This window comes from Malaclemys terrapin, chromosome 9, assembly GCF_027887155.1.
Source record: "Malaclemys terrapin pileata isolate rMalTer1 chromosome 9, rMalTer1.hap1, whole genome shotgun sequence".
NCBI classification, from domain to species: domain Eukaryota; kingdom Metazoa; phylum Chordata; order Testudines; family Emydidae; genus Malaclemys; species Malaclemys terrapin.
The window spans coordinates 61,279,519-61,301,956 of NC_071513.1; the positions used below are offsets into that span (position 1 = coordinate 61,279,519).

Here is a 22,438-nt window from a genome sequence, read left to right on the forward strand (position 1 = left end):
TAGTTCAGGTTAGTCAGCATTTTCATTAGATCCCCAGCCCCTGTAAAACAGGGTTTAGAGCTCAACCTTCAAAATTTGCTCCAGGCATGGAAAATCTCCACCCGGGAGTGGATTAAAAATTGTAAAGGGGTAAAACTGAACCTATACTACAAGAGTACAGTAATAATTTCCATAAGGATGATTTACTTTGCTACGAAAACAGATAAAAACATACTTTTAAAATATTACAAAACCTTTTAAAAACCAAAGCAAACAAACTTTCCTCCCCTCCCACACATTCAAAAACACGCAGAAGAAACCATTACAATCTACTAAGGTAAAATATACTTTTATCATCTCTTTGTAGTGTGGAATCTGAAATCTTTCAAAGTGAACCTATTACTCATTAGCTCATAACAGCTCTAAAGATCTTATGTCACTTCTCCAGGCCACAATGAAGGGAGATATTCCCTCTCTTTTTTATTAAATGAAGTGGTGTTGGTACAAACTTAGGCATCGGCTAAGTAGGCTGCTGTTTAGGATGTCTGATCTAATAGGATATTGCTGGAATATAGCACTTGCATCACAGCAGTCACTCAACACCAAGCCAAACTAGGACTACTCTACTTTGGTTGTTGAATTCCTCGGCCTTTCTGGTTTCTACATCCAAAATGGTATCCTGGTTTCTGGTCATCTGTATACACATCGGATGTCTCTGGATCTTAGAAGTTTTCCAGAAAGCTGTGCATCATCTAGCACCACACTTCCTTTACAAATAGTGCAAAAGAAAGATTCTGGGATGCATTTAGGAACTAAAGCATGCAACTTCGAACTGGCCCTGAAAGATTATGTAACTTCCTTCCTGGGAAAGGCCGCAGTCTCCGACTCCTGGTTTTAGCTGCAGAAAAGGCAGAGGTCTCCACCAAGAAGGAGTGAAATTTTTCACCATAGCCCCTTGCTTGTGAGGGTTTGATTTCACTGCAGCAGCATCTTGAGGTGTAACACGAGTGTTGCCCCTAACCCAAATCCCATCCACACAGAGCAATCTCTAGCTCGTGTTAAACTGTGCTTTAAACTCGAGCTAGCTGGCCTGTCAAGAGGTATGGTTGAAGCTTACATGCTGCTGACAGGCAAGCTAGTGATGCAGTGCAAATGCAGCTACAACTCCAGTTAGCCCAACTCAGGAGCAGCTAATCCAATCACTCTGCTGATTCAACCGCTCTATGAAGCTTGAGTGTTGTTTCATAATGTGGCTGTCATCACTTGAGTAAACCTAGGTCAAGGGTACTAACTCGAGCTAACTCCTGCAATGAGGACAAGCCCTAAGATTGTGAGGGGAGACTAACTGCTGAGTTACTTTAGGAGAAAGTTTTGTTCCAATCCAAAAGGAAAATACTTTGCCAAATTGCAGGGCTACCAGCCCTGAAGAGCCAACGAAGGGCCCAATAAGTTCATTTTAGGCAGGGCAAGTTGAACAACATCTAAGACAAAAGGGAAACCTAAGCTCTACAGCATGAAGCCTGTTTCCCACCTTACTACTGCTGTGCAGGCAGAGAGAATTCAGTGACTGACAGGCCGAGCTCTGCCCCCAATGTTGCAAGCAAGCTGATGGCCCAACCTCAGACTCAGGGCACCTTGCCTTGCTGAATAAGCAAACTTATCACAGCATGACCCTGTGTCCTCTGCTTATCTCAATAGATGAAAAGCAGCAGAGAGACTATGTTAAGCACAAGGTAAGCAGTCTTTATTTGCTTAATTAGAACTGCTCATCAAATGAGAAATCCTGATTTACTGCAGAACTGGTACAGGTGGTAATTGCAGAAGTATGGCCCGGCGTACTTGGCCAATTTAGGGGTATTTTTTGAAAAGAATCATTTTTCCTGCTGCTAACACAATCATAGAAAATAAGGAAAGACAGAAGCTTCACATAAGGATACTCTGCTGAATCTTTCAGCTGCCAGCTTTTCCTTTCTTCAGGGAGGGTTTTAAATTAAAACCAGATTGTCTCCATGAGAGTTACCAGAAACTCTGTAACTGCCAAAGCTGACAGAAATGCAACTGTGATTTGCAAATTTGAAAGTGTTATATTCTCCTCTCCTCTTTATACAAATGCAGGCTGGTGTCATTAAGACGAGCTGTGCGGGCAACAAGGGGCAAGTAAAACCCCTCCCTGGAACTAAAAGAAAGAATGTCTAGAGAGTATAAACGTTAAGGCAGATTAACATTCTAGTGCTGGCATTGCTGTTTCTAGGATAACATAACATGAACTTGATGCTGAGAGTGGGTCAGACATTGGAGTGCCTTCAGCTGTCTTCCTTTGATGACCGGGCAGGATACAGTAGCAAGGCAATAAACTTTTCATGCAAGTCTTCAACAAATGCACAAGTCCCAACCCTTCTGTTAAATGCTGCCAGTTCAGAAACAGTGCTGTATGTTTTTCCATTGAAATGTCTCCATTCTCTTTGCTTTAGTCTGGCTGAAAAAGCTGATCAATACACTGATGGGGAAATTATATTTCTGCCAACAGCAAACGTATTTGCAAGCCCTTAATGTCTGCTTTCAGTGTCTTAACCCTGGCAAAAATTGGTGATAAGGAGAAGTCAAGGAATCATTCTCATTCTCCTTTGTGTGTGTGAGAGAGAATAGCTTCAGAGTAGACACACAGTCATTCACCTATGAATCAGCATGTATAAACACAATAGCAGATAGCAAAGGGTGAATATGGCAATATTAATTTTTAGAATAATCATTTCTGACCCACATTTATTGCTCCATCGCCGTTTGTTTTAGAGCCCCTCTAATTTTCTGTGTTGTAGTCAAAGGAGGATGGTTGTATTATGTTAATTAGTAAGTACAGCGTTTAAAAATATTACTGTATTTTAATTTTTATTACACAGCACCCCCCAAGTACCTTGGCCTGGAGGGTTGAGTGGAATTAATGCTTTGAAAAAAAAAAATTACTATTGCTACCAGGCATCTGTATATATTCTATTCTGTTCAGATTCTGATAACATGTACATCAAAACAGTATTTGAGCACCTTCCGGTAATGCTTTTAGAAACAGGACTAACATCGGTCACATGTGGCTGACTGGACTTTTCATGACGAAAGTAAAATAAAAATTAAAGGAAACAATTTAAAAAAAAAGCAATGACAAACACATAGCATGTGTTGCTACTACAACATGGCATATATTTTTGCCAGCATGGAGTCAGAGATCATAGTGCCACTACCACTGAATGAATTATTTATCCCTCTGGCTCTGCTTAAAATGGGAAGAATAAACTGTTTAACTTCATTGTGAGAAGTAGTTTGTCACATTAAATGTTACCATATAGCTTCATACTGAAAAGCTGTCTGTAATAATTAAGATTCAATTACATGAAACTCTATTAGACACTGTTATATCAATATAAAAATAACAGACTACATACTACTCGGTGGCTTCAAAACTCGCTAAAAATAACACAACAAATGTAATGCAACTCCAAGCATGCAACCAATTAAAATAATTATTAACCTATATTCAAATCTGCAAAGGTGACATCTGCACTCCTCATGGCTAAACTTGACTCTCCATTCCATGGTTAAGTATTCAAGGATTATAGAATTTTGGCTGCTGACTCTGACCAGAGTCTCTGGGGATGCACGGAGTTGTTTTATTTTTCCCTCAATGTATGATTTCCACTCTCTCTAACACAGTTCCCACCTCACAATGAGCCAGAGTTCACCACCCATTGAATTAAATGTAGAGTAATGAATTGGAGATAATTAGAAGACAGAAACAAATACACATTAGAAGAATTTATTCTTTTCTCACTTACTAAGTAAGTTGTTTGGATACCTGAAACCAATGAGTAATGATAAAACAAAAAATATATATATACCCCCAACAACATGCCCATAAAATCTGTTCAACAAATGTCAAAGAGCTTACTCAGGTTGAGTGGTATGGTATTCTCTTCCACAAGTAAATAGCCCCATTGACTCTACTCATAATAAGTAAGGCTGGGAGAATCTGGCCCTAAGCAACGTTATTATTGTTTATTATTTTTACTATGGTATGAGCTAGAGGCCCCAAAGGAGATTACAGTCCCTCACACAGTGGGACCATGTATTCACACAGTAAGAGACAGATCCTGCCCCAAAGAGTTTATAATGTAAATAGACAACACAAAGGAAGTTTTATTACCCGCCACTGACAGATGGGGAACTGAGGGACAGCGAAATTAAGCAATTTGCATCTGAAATCTGTGCAAGAGTAGAAAATTGAACTCCGATCTTGAGTCCCAACCAGTCTGTGCTTTAACCGCAAGACCATTTCTTTGTTGTCATGATGTCATATTTCAGAAAAAAGAAACTGAGAAAAGGATTTTATTTTAAATTTTGCTAACTAAAAATGCTGTATACTAACGACAGAATGGACTGTCTTCCAACTCCCAAAAGACCTTCATTAGGGATGCGGTTTTATCTATCAATGTCCCAGATTTTGCCAGTGTCTCTCTTAATCTGAACTTAATCTAACATATTAGGTGGGGTTTTTTGAAGGGTTTCTGCATTTCATTTATTAAATTTTACCAGTCACCATCATCTGCAAATTAACAAAGGGATACGTTCTTTGGTTTTGTTTCTGGCACTTTATTCTCTCTCATTTGTTTTCTTTCTTTTTTTAAAAAAAAAAAACAGTGTTGTACATACAAACTACATGAGCAAGGTAATTCCACAAGTCTATTCCCCTCGTTGGCAAAAGGACAGTGAATGCTCAGTAACGTAACATGATGAAAATCTACTAGTGATGGCACAATACAGGGTGTCACTTATACTTGATATACATACACCAGTCAAATTGCAGATATATTTAGGGATTTCAGTCCTAAGTGCTGCCATTTAATGTATCACTAACAGGAAAAAATATTTAATTTATGACTGACAGGAGATTGCTTCACTGCAATATAAAGTGCAATGTTACTTATAGGACACAACTCAACCCCCCAGACAGCTGACCCAGAATACTGCAGCAAACAATATTGCACATTAAATACAGTGGCACTCTCTCTCTTTCTTGGTTTAATACTAAAATGTGTCCCAAGTCTGAAAGTAGAGTAGAAAGTAAGTATTCACTCTATTTAATAAGAGCAAAGTCTCACTGTAGTCTTTGCTCCTTTATATTTGCTAGCACCTATGCAGATTTAATTTAAAATGTACTTTAATTAACCCTGAAAAAAGTACTACATTTGTTTGTTGGTTTGTATTTTCCAGGAAAACCCAAGAGCAGCAAAACCAGCAGAGTCAGAAATGGGCAGTGATCTACATAGCAAAATAATTTTGCATCATGGAAACATCTGAGGCTTTAAATGGTTCCGTGGCTGAAAAGGGCAGTAAGTACAGACAGAGGAAAAACAAGATGTCCTCTAAACTATTGCCCAGACTGTGATATCTGGTTACACAGCAGGCTGAACATGGTTCTGGTTTGTATGTAATTGCTCACCTTCATCTTGAAGCAGAGCTAATTACTACAAAACTCTTTTCTTGAAGAAACAATAGGTACCAAATTCAAGCTTTGAATACTTTTCACACAGACAGGAGAACAATAGAACTGCAATGTTAAGAGCCAGCTCAGGAGTGGGCGATCACCCCGGTACAGCTGTCATGAGTGTGATTAATCCCAGCAACAGAAGGTGTATATAGGGAAGAAGGCAAATGCTAAAACATGTGGGCCAAATCCCTCTCCCTCATTCTGGAACTTCTCTGGGATTATGAGCTCTGCAGAGTCTAGGGTACAAAAACTGGACCTCATAATTCCGCTCCCAGCCATAGCTCTAAAGTCATGTGCCTATATACCATCCAGGGGCTACCTCTGGCCCATAGTCAATATAGACTTTACCTACTATTTTGGGATTATTTTATACAATAGAAACACGAAGCCCCAAGCAGCCATATTCACCATCCATTTTGGGAGCAAAACTACTATTGCTACCAATGGGACTTTAAAACAAAACAAAACCAAAGAGTATGGGCTTCATTATCGACACTCACGTAGTATAATAATCTTTTTAAAAAAAACCTCTGTAACCAGCTCTCTTAGGGCTTGTCTATACTTACCGCGCTGGTTCGGCGGCAGGCAATCGAACTTCTGGGTTCGATTTATCGCGTCTAGTCTGGACGCGATAAATCGAACTCAGAAGTGCTCCCCGTCGACTCCGGTAATCCTGCTCGCCGCGAGGAGTACGCGGAGTCGACGGGGGAGCCTGCCTGCCTGGTCTGGACGGCGGTAAGTTCGAACTAAGGTATGTCGACTTCAGCTACGTTATTCACGTAGCTGAAGTTGAGTACCTTAGTTCGATTTGGGGGTTTAGTGTAGACCAAGCCTTAGAAAAGTTCATGCCTGTATGTGCACAGGAGAGTACAAGTCACTGTACAGCATAAATTGGGCTATCAAAAAGCTATTTTGGGCAGTCCACTCCTATTATAATCCATAACAATCACATATTTAACTTGATTTCCCTGAAAAATAAAGTAATTTACAGTACCATATTACCACCTCCAATTTGATAAATCTGGAATCATTTAGGCCACCTACTAAAATTCTGTAGTATGACCTGCACTACCAATTTGTTCAGCCTGGATCTGTATATTTAACAAGCAACAATCATGCATCATCATGTAATACAAATTAACAGTACCCAAATTAATTAATTTAGTTAGCATTTCCAGCATCCAAACTCCTTCTGTGCTTAATTGCTGCCAGCATGTAGCAGAGATTTACAAACAGATCTGCCTTTACTCATCATCTGGTCACTGATTATTAATATTATTATAATAATTAAAGAACATTGAAACTGCTTGTTACATGATCAAATAAATTTGAATGCCACAGCCTGGATCTAAGTGCAACTGCTGTAAAAATCTTAATGCAAAGTACAAAGAGAGAGAATAATAGAACCCAGGAAGATGTTTTGCACAACAGAGCAGATATGCACCTGTACAGATCAGCTGCAAAGATGGACAGGATGAGGATGCAAGGAGCCTTCCCCACTCCTTGCACTCTCTGTGTGAGCTCCACCATCATCCCCATACTCTATAGCAGTGGTACCCAAACTTTTCCTGTCACGCTCCCGCACCCTTACTAGTAATGGAATCCGTCCACACTCCCCCTTCATTACTGCAAAGTTGGCTCAGCAGTGGAGCTTGGGCTGAATGCAGAGCTGGGGGCAGAACTGGGGATGGGGGAGGAGCTGGAGATAGAGGCAGAGCTGGCCTGCGGCTGGAGCACAGCTGTGGCTAGGGCTGGAGTGGGGCTGGGTGGCGTTCCCTCTCTGCCCCCCATGAGGGCTGGCCAGGCCCCATCCTACGACACACTGAATGTCCCCGCCAGTGGGGCATGCTGCACAGTTTGGGGACCACGGCTTTATAGGCTCCCATCCTGCAAAGCCTTATGCACATGTTTAACTCTAATATTAACTTCAGTGAGACTTAAAGTCAAGCATTTAGGACTTCACTAGGCCTCTGTTGCTGGTTGCAGCTCTAGCCAAAAGCGAACAGAAGAACGTACGCTAAGACCCACTCCTACACTCTGCTGCAGTTACCAGTAGAGCTGAACCAGAACCAGTGGGCAGAGCTCCCACCCCAGCATGGGCTCAGTCCCAATTAAATTCTGGATGAGTTGGGGGAAGTCCACCCATTACAGTGCAGCCCCTCCTCAAACTCGCAGTGGATGTCTTAAAGCCACAATCTGGCCATACAGATCCAATTCAATAAAGATACTCTGTTCCCACAATGTGGAAGCCTATGTGAGACCTCCCACAAATGAAAAGAGTTTTAGCAGGGATTATTTGGAATTTTGCAGCAAAGCCAAACAGATGTTTGTAAACTGGGAAATAATTATACAACCATTTTAAACTCATACAGCTGGGTAAAGCCAAGCAACTATATCAGAAAAAGAGCAACACTTTGAGATGCCTAGATGGAAGGCGCTATGGAAGAGCAAAGTACTCTACAATCCAATAAATTAAGTCCCACAACCCTCCCACTTCCCATGAGATAATTAAGAAATAACATCCCCATTTAACATTTACAAATGGGGAAACTGAGTCACAGAGTGGCAAGAAGTGAAGCGAAGTGACTTGCATGCATTCCCGTGAAAACTGGGGCCTCAGGGCTGGGAACAGAACCCAGATCTCCTTCCTCCCACTCTTATCCAAGTAACCACAAGACCTTCCTTCTGCAATTTAACTCATTTATTGAGACAGCTGGAGCTAGAGAAATGCTGAGACAGTTAATATCCTTTCAAGCCCAGTTATGCCAGTACGACCCCAGAGACTTTACTAGAGTGGCACAAGTTAAACTGAGGGCAGGTTTCTTTTTCTTAATATTGTCAACACTCAGGAGTCTCAGAAGAGACTAAAGCACATGAGTTCCTTTCTGTTTTTATACAAACTGTACAGTGAAGCTTAATCTCCAAACACACCCTCTATTGTACTTTTCTCCCATCCAGAAATAGACTGAAAGATTAAAGTAATAGCTTTTCAGGTTTTTTTCTTCTCCCCTCCCCCCCCCACCAGTCAGAAAACAAGGAGCTTGTGTAAAATAAAGACCTAGGAGATATTTTGACAGAATTATATCGTATAGTTTTACAATGCTATAAAATACCATATTTCTAAGTCAAAACTATTTGTCATACAGTATCTGTATTGTAATCATATAAAGTACTGAATGTTGCATAAATGCTATCATGTTGCTCATTGAAATCATACTACTTTTTTTTATAAAGTGCTTTAGTAGAATGCATGGTAGTTTAAAAAAAAAAATAGTTTGTTCACGTTGCCAGTATAGGAGTTTATAAAAGTTGGGTAATTCTGTACTTCTGATTTAGACTGCATTGTATATGAAAGAACCAAAAAAAAAATAGTTTTATAATGTCAATACAGTCCACACAATAGTGATTTATTTATTTATTTATCTTTAAGAAAACAGAACTAGTTTGTTTTGGACAACCATCGCACAGCACACACTGCATATTCAAATCACAAGGAAACAAAGGAGTTTTTATGTCTGCAAAATTGGAACTAAAATGGAAACCCATTACTGGGCAGCCGCGACTGACCCAACTTGCAGTTCTGTCATGTACAGACAAGCATTTAAAGTGTCTACAGTCTAAAGCTTCCTTATTTTTCACAGAACTCAAACTGTCAATGGAGGTAATCTGATCCCCTGGGAATCAAATGTTATTTAAAGGCATCGTTTCAACTGTCAGGGGCACAACATATTCTGAGAAGCTGGATGTCGGTGTATATAGACATCAGAGGAGAAGGGAGTTGGATGTCAGATTTAAAAAAGAAATCTCTGCTTTAATCAGAGTTTTTGGGGGCAGAGAGAGGGGGAGAGTTAACTACCAGAGAAGAGACCCTAACATGACAATAAACAAGCAGCTACTCCTGCAAACACTAACAACCAAACAGAGCATTGACCACCATGAGCGATCTCAAGTGACTTAAATGGAACTAGTCACAAGACTAGGGACTATCTAGGTAAGGTATTTATATGGCCCCAGCTACCATAGTAGCTGAGCATCTCACAATCTTTCAATTTATTTATCCTCACAACACCTGGGAGAGGTAGGTAAGTGCTATTATCCTCATAGGGCAGATGGGGAATGGAGGCATAGATGAGCAGATTTTTAAAAGGTGTGCAGGTGCCTAAAGATGTAGAGACTAACAGACTAGCCCCAGGTCAGGGAACTGCACCTGGGTCTCCTAAGTCCCAGGTTAGCACCCTACCCACTGGACCATCCTTCCCCTCTTATTACTACACCCAATACTAACTGTCTGCAGGAATGGCCTCCAAGATGGACTTCCATAAGGGCTGAAAGTGATTGGCATGATTCTCATCTTTCTTACTCTGATGTGAAGCCAGAGAGGCTTCACTGAAGGCAATGGAGATACACCACCATATAATCACTATAAGAGAACAGACAGAGCTGATGTCTCTAGAGACAGCATCCCTCCTTTATCCAGGATTTCAGTACAGGACAGCAGAAAGCAATTTAAAACATATGGTTCTATGTTCAAAAAGTGAGAGGTGTTTTGGCGCTTAAAGGTGTATGCTTATAGCTCAGAGTGTTTTAACCGAAGCAAAGGAACAAATGGGGTGGGCACTTCTTAAGGGAAACCCTTCAGGGTGGAACAGATGGTGACATAACCTGGGAACTTATTTTTTTTAAAAATAGGATCGTTGTCAAGTCTTAGAAAAAAAATTCACCCTAATCACATGAACCTGCACTTTGGAAATTCATTTGCTAATGTACAGGATAGCCTTGCTTGCTTTTTTTAAGGACTATCATGCAAAATAGCATTTTCTGAAAAGATTCAGCCTATGCATAAAGTTTAGGAGAGTCAATATCATACAACCATCTCCTAACTTTATTAAGTGTCACTCTACAGGAATTAACATTCAGTTAAATTCAGTTCTTCCTAAGGAGAACCAAACCCTTACCAGGGAGAAATTATTTCATATCTGTCACAAGAATAGTGAATTTTGTGAAATTTGCTAAATACATATTGCAATGGAACAGATTCAAGGAATACTGAGAGAATTTTCATGTCTAATCAAAAACAGAAGTAAACCAAGATGTTACAAGCAAACAGATGCACACCACATGGAGTGGCAGGTAGCTGGCTGTGTTTCCAGCACAAGAGATACACCTGCTCAGAGGAGCAATGGCAGGGTAATTCATGTACACACCATCTTGTAAGCTAGATACACCCTTATTCCAGGAAACCATGCCCTGTTTAATCATCATGGTGCCTAAGAGTGCCCCAGGACAGAATGTCCTCTTGCTACCTGCATCATACATAATGCTACTTGCTTGCCCGGTATTTGCCTTTTCTACCCCTTTTTTCTACTTGCATTTGCACATTTCAGGACAAAATCTATAACTTTGAATGTACTAAAGCAGCTATGCTGGAAAGAAGAAAAAAAGTCTACCAATAAGAGTGCTATCAAAAATAAAGGAGCCAGGCTAGAAAATGGCAAATAGAGGCTGGGTTTTCAAAGCAGCCTAAGGCACTACAGTACCTACATGCCATCAAATTTCAATGAAATTTGGGCTTCTTTGAAATTCCCAGCCTAAATTTCCAAGTTTAATGACAATTAAATCCCAGCTGGCTCCCCTCTACCAGTGACCATCCCCTCGCCCCGGGAGCAGTTTCATAATCTCACATGAGAGCTCTGAAGCAAGCTACAAGAATTCTGAGAAAATTGTCAGTGCAATAATGACTGCCACACAGGAGTGTTGTCAAGAGACAGCACTTTGTCCCCTGGCCCCAGTCAGATTACATTAGAACCTCGTCACGTGGCATGCTCAGTATTACTACTCAGACTTTAAGGTCTTTTGGGGCAAGGACAATCTTTTCATTCTGTGCTTCACACAATCGGGTCCTGGTCCATGACTGGAAATCCTAGGTGCTTCTGCAATACAAGTAATAATCCACTGACTCCAACAGCAACTGCAAGTTAGATTAGGCCCCCATACTCATCAGAGAAAGGTTCACAGTCATTACAAGTGAGCAGATTTTTCAAGCCCTCTCTTTTTTTTAATAATTACTATTTTGAGCTAAGCAAAACTGTTTCTGAACTCAATATTTTCCTAGCAAAGTCAGCAACCTATTTTTTTTTTAAAAGTACAAGCACAACTAGTCATTTAAATTAGCCGCAAGAATGAGTCTATACGGTCCCCTGAATGCAACTGGTAAAACAGAGAACCACCTGCTTCAGTCCTGCCAAACCTAAAAGCTCCATCATCTAAAAGCTGTCCCTCTCTGATATTATCCAACATATTTGCAGGTCTTGAGATTTCACTGATATTAGACTCTCTAGATAAAAACAGGAGAACTGAACAATCACGTGGCAAAACCAGAGGGGAGAGAAACAAGGAGGAGAGGCTATGGATTTTCAAACAAAAGGAATTCAAGCTATACATGCATTCAAATTTTCCTGAAAAAAAAAAAAAATCAGACTTTAATCGTGTTTTGCTTCTCCAACAAAAGGAGTTGTTGAAATATTTTTGTCAGACGCAGCTGATAATGACAATTATGTGGTGAGAACTTAGTCATCCATCTCACACTGAAAGAAAGACAAATCCTTTAAAAGAAACTTGAAGAATATTTTAATATACAGCCTTCTAGATTTTAAATATGAACAAAGCAGGCATCTGGGCCTGATTTTTAAATGTATTTTGGAATTGCTCTGTTCAGCATTGCAACTCCTAACTGACTCTGGGTATGTCTATACAGCAGCTGGGAGGTGTAATTCACAGCTCTGGTAGATATACTTGCGCTAGCTTTGCTTGAGCTAAAAACAGCAGCGTGGCCATGGCAGCATGTGTGGTGGGCTGGTCAACTAAGTATGTACCCAGGGAGACAGGCAGGAGAGTATTTGGGTGGCTAGCCCACGCTGCCACTGTGCTGCCGCAGCCCCACTGCTATGTTTAGGGTGCTAGTTCAAGTCTATCTGAGCTGGATATCATACCTCCCAGCCGCTACACAGACATACCTTCAGAGGCCTAGGTCTCATTTTCAAAAGGGACTTAGCCACTTATGGCCCACTGATTTAAATAGGAGCTAGGTCCCTAAATAGCTTTGAAGGTCTGGGTCTTAGTCTAAATCACATTTTTAAAAAGGAGCCTCCTAAATCAGTAACCTGAGCAAAGCAACACCTAAATACCTTTCAAAATCTGGGCCTCAGCCCAGAAGGGTACACCATCTTTGCTTCACCTATGGGACCTAGATGTCTAATTACACTGCTCTAAAGCCAAAATGCTTCTGAAATAAATGTAGTCAAACTTTACTAATTCTGGGTCACTGAGAACGAAAATGATGCTTAAAATTGTTGATTGGCTCTAGTTTTCAAGATATGCTATTGGGTCAGTATATACAACCCTTGACTTGGGAATGGCAGAGGATAAGTGAGTTATAAAGGGAAGGGATCTCAATTTAAACCAGAAATGACTAAAATACATCTTTGACTGGATCTATGAATAAATCTATGACTGGGTTTGGACAGTAATTGCTTTTTAGGCAAAACAATGAATGATGCAATCTGAAGCTGGTATTGCGTCATACATATGAATCGCATCATGTTATTCCTAGAAGTCACGGATGATGCAATCATAACGAAGCTTACATCACTCTGCTGAACAAACTGCCCTATATCAACTCTAGAAATCATACAGTGTCGTGCTCTCTTATTTGTCAGTGTTTGATTTTGCAAAGGGACACATTTCTGTTTAGCCAAAGTGAGCAGAGATGCCTCGTACTTGTGTGAACAGTGCAGATAACTTCTGCTATGTTTGTGGTGAAGTGACTTTTGCATCACAAAAGCGCAGTATAACCACTATGGTTAAGAAAGCCTATCACCTTTCTTTTGGCTGCAAAATCGGAGATCAGGACAAGAGGTGGGCCCCACACATATCCTGCAACACTTGTGCAACAAATCTTCGCCAGTGGTTGAACAGGAAAAGGAAATCTATGTCTTTTGCAGTGCCAATGATTTGGAGAGAGCCAACAGATCAGACCAGCAATTGTTACTTCTGCATAGTGCCTCCAGTTGGGAAAGGTGTGTCAAAGAAGAAAAAGTGGACTGTGCATTATCCAAACATTCCATCAGCTATACGCCCAGTACCCCACGGAGAAGGACTGCTGGTTCCTGATGCACCAGAATCATTCTCACTTGAGTCAGACGAGGAAGAGGATGAAACTTCTGGTCCTGAACCATCAATGTCACAGGACCCACATTTTCTCCCATCCTCCTCCTCTGAACTACACCTCATAACACAAGGTGAACTGAATGACCTTGTCAGCGATTTGGAACTACCCAAGAGTAAGGCAGAGCTGTTGGGCTCCAGACTACAGCAGTGGAATCTCCTGGCAGGTGATGTTAGGGTTTCCATGTTCCGTGACCGTCAAAAGGATCTTGTCCCATTCTTCTTCATGGAAGGTGATCTTGTAGCCTGCAACAACATCGATGGTGTGATGGCAGCCCTCAACATCGTTCACGATCCAGATGAGTCGAGACTGTTCATTGATTCATCGAAGACGAGTCTTAAAGCTGTTTTACTGCATAATGGCAATGTTTTGCCATCAATTCCAGTTGGTCATGCAGTCCATATGAAGGAAACCTATGACAACATGAAACAACTTTTGAGGTGCATAAACTAGGACCAACATCAGTGGCAGCTTTGTGGAGATTTGAAGGTTGTTGCTCTCTTGCTTGGTCTGCAGACTGGATACATAAAGTACTGCTGTTTTCTCTGCGAATGGGATAGTCGTGCAAGAGATTCCCACTATATCAAGAAAGATTGGCCACTCTGACAGTCATTGGAGCCTAGGAGGAAAAGTGTTCAACATCCGCCACTTGTTGAATTAAGGAAGATTTGTTACCACCCTTACACATCAAGCTGGGTCTGATGAAGAACTCTGTCAAGGCCATTGGCAAAACACAAGCAGCTTTCAAGTACCTCCGTGGAAAATTTCCAAGGTTAAGTGAAGCTAAGATAAAGGAAGGTGTCTTTGTTGGTCCTTAGATTCGTGAACTTCTTCGAGATGATGCATTTGACCATGCACTGCGTGGCAAGGAAAAGACAGCATGGAAAGCCTTCCAGTTAGCGGCAATAAATTTTCTCGGAAACAACAAGGCAGACAACTACAGGTTGTTGGTGGAAAACCTCCTCGAGGCATACAAAAGCCTTGGTTGCAGCATGTCACTAAAGATACATTTTTTGCACTCTCATCTAGATTTTTTTCCACCGAACTGCGGAGCAGTGAGCGACAAGCACGGCGAGCGATTTCACCAGGACATTGCAACAATGGAGAAACGCTATCAGGGCAAATGGAGCCCATCAATGTTTGCAGACTATTGCTGGACAGTGACAAGAGATGCTCCATTTAATGAATACAAGAGACAAGCCAAGAAGCGCCGAGTAGACACTGAATAGAACTAAACTATGTACAGAATAGTTTTTTGCCTTTTGTTTCATAATAAATTTGATTTATATAACCCTTTTGCTGATTTTTAAAGTGTTACATAAACAGGACAGGTGAAATATTATCATGTAAAGCAACCATAAACACATGAAAAGACCTAGGTTTACAATTTATGATTAAAACTCTACTATCTACACAATATACATAGACATAAAATGTAAAAACTTAAATATCTTAGAAACAGTAGCCAATCAGTTGTTTTAATGGTCATATTTGAATTCAGCACATGAAAATACATAAGAAATAGCACATTTTATCTCTGAAGCAGATAACTTCTCAAAAATTGTAGACCAGTGTTAGTAGGGCCCTACCAAATTCATGGTCCATTTGTCAATTTCAGATATAGGATTTTAAAAATCATAATTTTTGTGAAATTTCAGATTTAAATAATTGAAATCATGGTGTTGTAATTGTAGGGGTCCTGACCCAAAAAGGAGTTGGGGGAGGGGGTTGCAAAGTTATTGTAGGGGGGGGTTGCAGTACTGCTACCCTTACTTCTGTGCTGCTGCTGGTGGCGGCACTGCCTTCAGAGCTGGGCAGCTGGAGAGCTGCAGTTGTTGGACGAGAGCTCAACTCTGAAAGCAGAGCTGCTGCCAGCAGCAGCGCAGAAGTAAGGATGGCATGGTATGGTATTGCTACCGTTACTTCTGCGCTGATGCTAGCGGGACGCTGCTTTCAGGGCTGGGTGCCCAACCAACAGCTGCTGCTCTCCGGACACCCAGCTTTGAAGGCAGCGCAGAAGTAAGGGTGACAATACCGTGACCCCCCCCAAAATAACCTTGTGACCCCCCTGCAACTCCCTTTTGGGTCAGGACCCCCAATTTGAAAAACACCGGTCTCCCCCATGAAATCTGTATAGTATAGGGTAAAAGCTCACAAAAGACCGGATTTCACTAGGGGAGACCAGATTTCATGGGCCATGACGTGTTTTTCCATGGCCGTGAATTTGGTAGGGCCCTACTAATTAGCCACCAGAGGGAGCTTATTTTGCTCCGTAAGTGTGATTTTGACAAGTACATGTGTGCACATATTGTATTGAGAACCTAACAGAACAATCACAAAAGCAGAAAATATGTAAACATATCAATTTTTTAAAAAGAATCACATTCAACCAAAACCTGTTCCAATATCCATATCAAGATCATGGCCAAATTTAGTAAAAACAGGACATAATTTAGCACGTGTTGCTTCTTCAGAAGTACTACCACCAAGTATGCAGAACCAGGAGAATTTTTCTGTCTTTCAGCTAATCTAATTTCTTCATAACAAGCCCACCAGTACTGTAACATACTTAGCTGGTATGGCTACAACACAAAGATGATATAATAAATCCTGCTACTACTACTGGTAGACAATGGAGATTCATCTTTAGATCAAGTGGCAGAGACCTGTGGTTTGAGAACAGAAAATCCCACATTCTATTCTTTATATCTCATCTGTAACTTTGCCAGTCATTGTGCTTGAGGCTTTATTACCGCAGGTCTCTAGAAAAACTGTGTTAATGACAAATATAGGAATTTTATTTTTTGAGTAACATCCTGAAATCCCCATCAAATTAGGTCCTGTACAGAGAGTAAAAGAACAGTTCTGCTCAATTCTTAATTTAGCTAACATCCTTACAATGGCTCTCATACATACACTTGACAATGTCTCTCTCACAAAGAGCATAATGTAGTCACAGGAACAGTTTGTGGGAGGCTAGAAGAGCTGAGAGATGAAAGCAAGTGGTTCTGACTCAGGCAAACTAAGCAGCCAGTAATGCACAGGGTTAAGTGATACTTACACGAGTGAGTAGTGGAATTGCCTTGAAAAGTGGCATGCTAGCTCAAAACGCACTGAAAATAAATTCTGCAGTTTGCTCACCGTTTGCCCATACTACCCCCATCTCATAGAATCTCTCTCTGGCTCAGCATGAGAGGGAACCAAGTTTTGAGAAGCGATCTTGGGGGAAATGAATTCAAACAGCATACTGCCCTCTCACAGCAGGCACATTTAAACACATAACCCTGCTCAAGAATCTGTATAAAAAGAGCCCCAGCTCAACTCAGAGCACCCCAAGCAATGGTCTAGTGATGAGGGGGATGGATATTTCACAAAATGTTGTGGTCTTTATGGGGTTTAAAAGGACAATAAGTCTTCAGGCAATGAGTCCTGCACTGGGAATACTCTCCAAATGGCAGGAAACCTGTGCCCAGCCAGTTACCAACTGAGTAGATGTAGGCCTGGCGAATGTTGTCAACTGCACCAAGTGCAAGGGGAGGGAGTAACTCCCCTTAGTTTAGAAATCTTCCCTAAAGCAGATATTTATATGGGAGTCAGGTTGGGATGCAGAGATTACTGATACGGGTCAATTTTTTTTTTTTAATTGTTGGGAGTTTTGCCATTGACTTCAAAGCCATGAGATTTAACACCTTGTCTCTTCCTAAAGCACGTTTAATAATAGTACCTGACATATTTAGAGTGTTTATACATGTCAATGCATTGTACAAACATTAATGTAAAGTTAGAAACCCACCCTACACATTTAATGAGAAAGCCGGGGGGCTGGACTCTTCCCTTAATCAGATCTGTATATGCTACTGAACTAACAACAACAGTGTAGTCGCCTCTCTAGCTGGTTTGTACACTCATAAGCAGGAACTACCGTCTGCTGAGCCAAGGAGTTTTTATATTAGTCATAATCCTCTTAAATCATTAAAAATTGTAGATTAAAACATCTGAAGTGTGCTAAAACCAACATAAATGCAGCTAACTCATTCTGAGTCACAGCCTGCATGACTGGTACACCCTCAACTTCTTCTGAAGTCAAGAGGAGTTTGGGGATGCATGGGCCCTTTAATGATGATACCAGACTCCTCAGCCAGTCCTAACAATCCAGGAGCAAAGCAGCCACCCATAGTTCTCTCTTGGCAGGCAAAGCCATGGGGCAGTAAAGCAAGTTCCTCCTTTGCGAAAGAGGAAGACTATGGGAGGAGGAAAAACAGTAGGAGCTTCTTGGGGAGGAAGAGGATAAAGTGTAGTTGCCTCCAAAGAGTGAAGAACTGATGGCTCTTAGGGTGATCCATGCACGTCTGACAAGCCACAAGATTGGCACTGGAAAACCTCTCTCAGAAGGACTCCTGTAAAAGCAGAGCCAGGCTGCTCATTACTAAACTACCCCAATCAGCACTTCTTACTAAACTAAAATTGCCCCTAGTGTTCGTTGTTGTGTAGACATTTACAGAAATGACCGGAATCTTGAGCTGATCAGATTTCTGTCATAAGGATTACAGTGGGTAACTAAAACACATTTCACTGTATTTAAGTGACCACTCAAAGGGACAACAAAATTTGGTGGCTTAACATAAGTGATTTGCTAATAAAGGTGGAGCTATATTCTACCCAGTATCTTTGAGAATGCTATAAAAAGTGGTCTCTTAAAACAAAATGTTATCTGTTATGGTTTCTTGCATAGTTGTCACTGAAAATCTATTTAAAGACCTTTAATCTGAAATAATCTAAACAATAAGTACATCCTGTATATCGGATAGTCAAACCAGAAGCATACACAATATATACTCCGTGCCCAATCAAAATTGCCATGTGCATTTTCACAGTAAAATACATTCATGTTTTATCTTTATTATATTGATATTAAGAGAATACAGATGCAAGTTTCTAAATTCTTAGAAGTTTGAAGTACATATGACAATCACCAACAATGAACACAAAGTGTTCTCATTTTGTATTTTTAAGTACACAATTGGCTGTGCTATCAGCAGAACATTCACATGTGAAGATAGTATTCCCCATATTTTCTCTGTTCATTCCACCAGTTTTAACTGTACAGTTTCACTGTTTACAATACTAGATTGTCCAAGGTAAACAGTTTGATACTATATTTTCAATCATTATTGCTTAAGATTGCAAACATGAATGCTGGTAACTTTTTAGAAATAATAAACGTGGTTCCTAGAAATCTGTCTCATTTCTTTACTGATCTCAGCATTTCTAGGCACAAGAAGTTTTATACACAGTGAACCTGAGGACACAAGATACTTATATCTTATGAAATGCATTTCACACAATCCTAAAATATGATCAACACTGAAGCCTGTACTATCATCATTTCATTTAGTGTTTCATCCACTCCCATGTACTCTCATGACAATACTTCTTAAATGTTTACTCCCTTGAAGACTTTATAAGCTGCATGACATATTTAAGCTCTCCCTTACAGATAATTTGTAATCAAGTGAAAAGGGTCTTTTTTGCTTCACTGGATTCATTGCCCTCCCTTAAAAAAAAAAAAAAAAAAAGCCCTCCATTGAAATTCTCCACTATTTCACTCCCAGAAACCTCCCATTTTACTTTAAAATCCACTTTCAACAAAGAAAAAGTTCACATTTGTATGAACAAAAGTTCAGCCTTCTCCATTTGTATGTCAGATGATGAGGATGTTCCCCATAAAACGACACTATTGAAGTATTCGTCATAAGAAATTCTGCAGCTTAGAAATGAACTACAAACTGCAATCTTGCTGAGATGTCCCTGTAGGTTGGCTTTGGCACGTACACTTGCATATCTTATGCTTTGTCTGAATTACGAAGCTCCCACAAGTGAGCAAGAAAGCTCTTGGATATGGGTCACAAGTCTGTGAATCAGAACTTAGGCAATGCTTTAAAAATAAACAAAGCAAACAAAAATAAATGCAAGTCTCAGCAGATATTTTCCCACAGGTTTTTCAAAAACCTAACCAGACCTTTAAATATTATTTATATTTCAGAGATTTTCTGAAAAGAAAACTCTGTATTTGCCAAAAAACAGACAGACAAAAAAAACCCCCCACATTTGGTTTGTATTCCACATACAGTATTAAGGTAGCAGGAATAAACTCTGATGTAGGTGGCTGGGGTTACTGCCCTGTTTCAAACACCTGACAAAGGTTATTTTACTTACACTTCAATTTTTAACTGACAAATGCTTTTTAAGCTGTTTTTCATCCAAAAGAAGATTAGAAAAAAAAAATCAACTCTGCTCTCTTGTAACCTTGGAGCACTTCCTAGCTTTGAAATCAAACCCATGGGATTTTGACTATCCTGAGTTCTGACCCAAATCCCCTTGATCACACAATGTACAATGATGAAAGGAATCACCAGAAATCTCAGAGCCTTTTGACATTAAACACGTTTGCACCACAGAGAATCAAGTAAAACCTTGTATATCTGGAGACTTTACAATTGCTAAGAAGGGTTAGGTGTGACACGTCTGGGGATGCCCTCCTCCTGAAGAAATCTGAGGTCTGACTTTTCACCACTCCCTGACTTGTAACTAACTCCCTTTACAAAAAGAAAAAAAAAAGAAAAGAAAGAAAAAGCTACAAGAAATCGTTTTTCTCCTCACCCCAACAGTCCAGAACAGACTACCTTCCTATGCAATAAACACCAACTTAATTGCACTGGTCATCTGGGAAGGAGAGAGGAAATCACACCATTATTTAGATGGATCACTGCTGAATTGGTGGGTTCATTTACTAGAAATCTGATGGGAAGAGATAGGGACGCCCGGGAGTGTTGTGGGGGGAGGGAATCCCCTTTATTTTGGAGAAGCCCTGCCAATACCTCAGGAGTTGGTGCCCAACACCCCCAGTTTGCACACGTCTGCAAAGCACCATCCTGCCTGAGTCCCACCTTCCAGCCAGACACGGACCGTGACAAAGCGGAGTCTCTTTGTACAGGGAGCTGGGAGGCTGGGAAGCCGGGCTCCTAGCAGAGGTTGCCCTCTACGGGAGAGCCTTTGTAGAGCGCTGCCTGGTGTTTCGGGGGAAGGGTCTGGGGGTGCAGAGAAGCTCACCTGAGATCTCCGCCTGGGGTACCCCGTGCAGGCTGAATCCTTTGGTCGCATAAAACTGCCGGACCTCGGTGCAGCTCTTCGCTTTGCTGCCACTGTCACCCCGAGCCGAGGAGGCGGCGACACACAGAAGCCAAAATCCCCACGGGAAGAAATGCATCCTCCTTCTCCACCAAGCCCCCCGAACGTGCAGCGCAAAGGACAACCCCAAGGTCCCGTTGACCCCGGGCTGCAAAGCGGGCTGTCTCCGTCTGCCCGGCGCTCGCTAGCTGTTTGCAGGCACTGTGCACGGAATGGGGGGGGGGGGGAGCTCAGTCCCACCTTCCCCCAAGCATCCCTGCCTTCCCGCCCCCCTGAAAAAACAACACTCCAGGGAAAGCAGATGGCAAAGGGGGGGGAGGGTTTAAAAAAGTCCCCAACCCACAGGCAAAAATCAGTGGGACCTAGGCAGGGCGATGCAAGATCTCGGGCTGCGGAGAGAGCCTGTGACTTCCAACAGCTATTGCAAGAAGAGTGGGAAGAAGGTCGGGGGGAAATCCTGGCTCTTCTGGGGCTGACTTCCCAGGGATGGTGCAGCTGCCGCCACTCAGAACGCAGGAGCTCCCGGGGGATGGAACCCGGCCCCGATCGCAGCAGAGGCAGATCCCACTTGTGTGTAAACGCTCTGGTTAGAGCGGAGGGCGCATCTCCCCCCAAGCTCCGGCAGGGCGCTGCTGCAGGGGACGGTTGCGATGCAAACGGATTACAGCCCGGAATGGGCAAAGTTTGAGGCCGGGAGCTAAGGGAGAGCGATGGAAGCGGCAGGAGCGGGGAGGCGGCGCGGCGCGGCTCTCCTCGGGAGCAGCAGCGCGCGGGGCGAGCGCGCGTGTCCCCGGCAGGAGCAATGAGCCCGGCCGGTGGCAGCGGCGCACCACCTGCAAAGAGGGTGAGGGCGGGGAGGCTCCGCGGCAAGGCAGGGCTTCCCCCGCCGGACGTGGCATCATGCAGCCCCTGCGCCAATCAAGGGCGGGGAGCGGCCCGCCCCCTGCCTTGCCCCCAGGCTCCTCCCACGCCTACCAGGGGGGTTGCTCCGTTAAACTCTGCTGGGGGGAGGCTGCGCCGCCGGCTCCCTGCGTGGTGACAGCAGCCGCCGCCGCCACCTGCTAATTGGCAATAGTCAGGTCAGCGCGCGCCCCTGACACCATTCCGCAGCCGCTGCACCTTGGGCTTCCTTCAACGCCGGGCATCTTCTTCGGCCACAGGCCGGCGTAAACCGAGCCTGCGCTCGGGGCCGTCTGGCCAGTTCCGCGGGCTGGAGCCCTCTGCACAGTGCAAGGCAAAGTCCGGCATGCAGCCTGCACCCGGCTGTCCATTGCATACCTGACCTAGCATGCACCCTGCTGTGCTCCATTACACAGCCGGCGTCCTTCTGCAAACTACGGCACAAAGCCCAGGGTGCTGGACAGTTAGTGGTGCAGGTTGAGTGCTAGGCTTTGCCCTGTATTTTTCAGAAGACCCAACCCAGCTATGTAATAACCAGTAACTGTAAATTATCTTTAGGAAAGCTTGTCATGGAGCAAGGAACACCTATGGTTTCAAGTATCACCTAAACC

General features: G+C 42.3%; 1 protein-coding gene across 1 annotated transcript in view; it reads right to left on the reverse strand.

The window, feature by feature from the left end:
* The window catches only part of GPC1 (glypican 1), a 316,953-nt gene extending 295,160 nt beyond the window's left edge, over nucleotides 1-21,793 (reverse strand). Inside the window, exon 1 of the mRNA XM_054039262.1 lies at nucleotides 20,850-21,793. Within this exon, the coding sequence (XP_053895237.1) occupies nucleotides 20,850-21,006 (157 nt within the window). The 5' untranslated portion in view covers nucleotides 21,007-21,793. The remainder of the gene's footprint in view (nucleotides 1-20,849) is intronic.
* Between the last annotated feature and the right edge of the window lie 645 nt (nucleotides 21,794-22,438).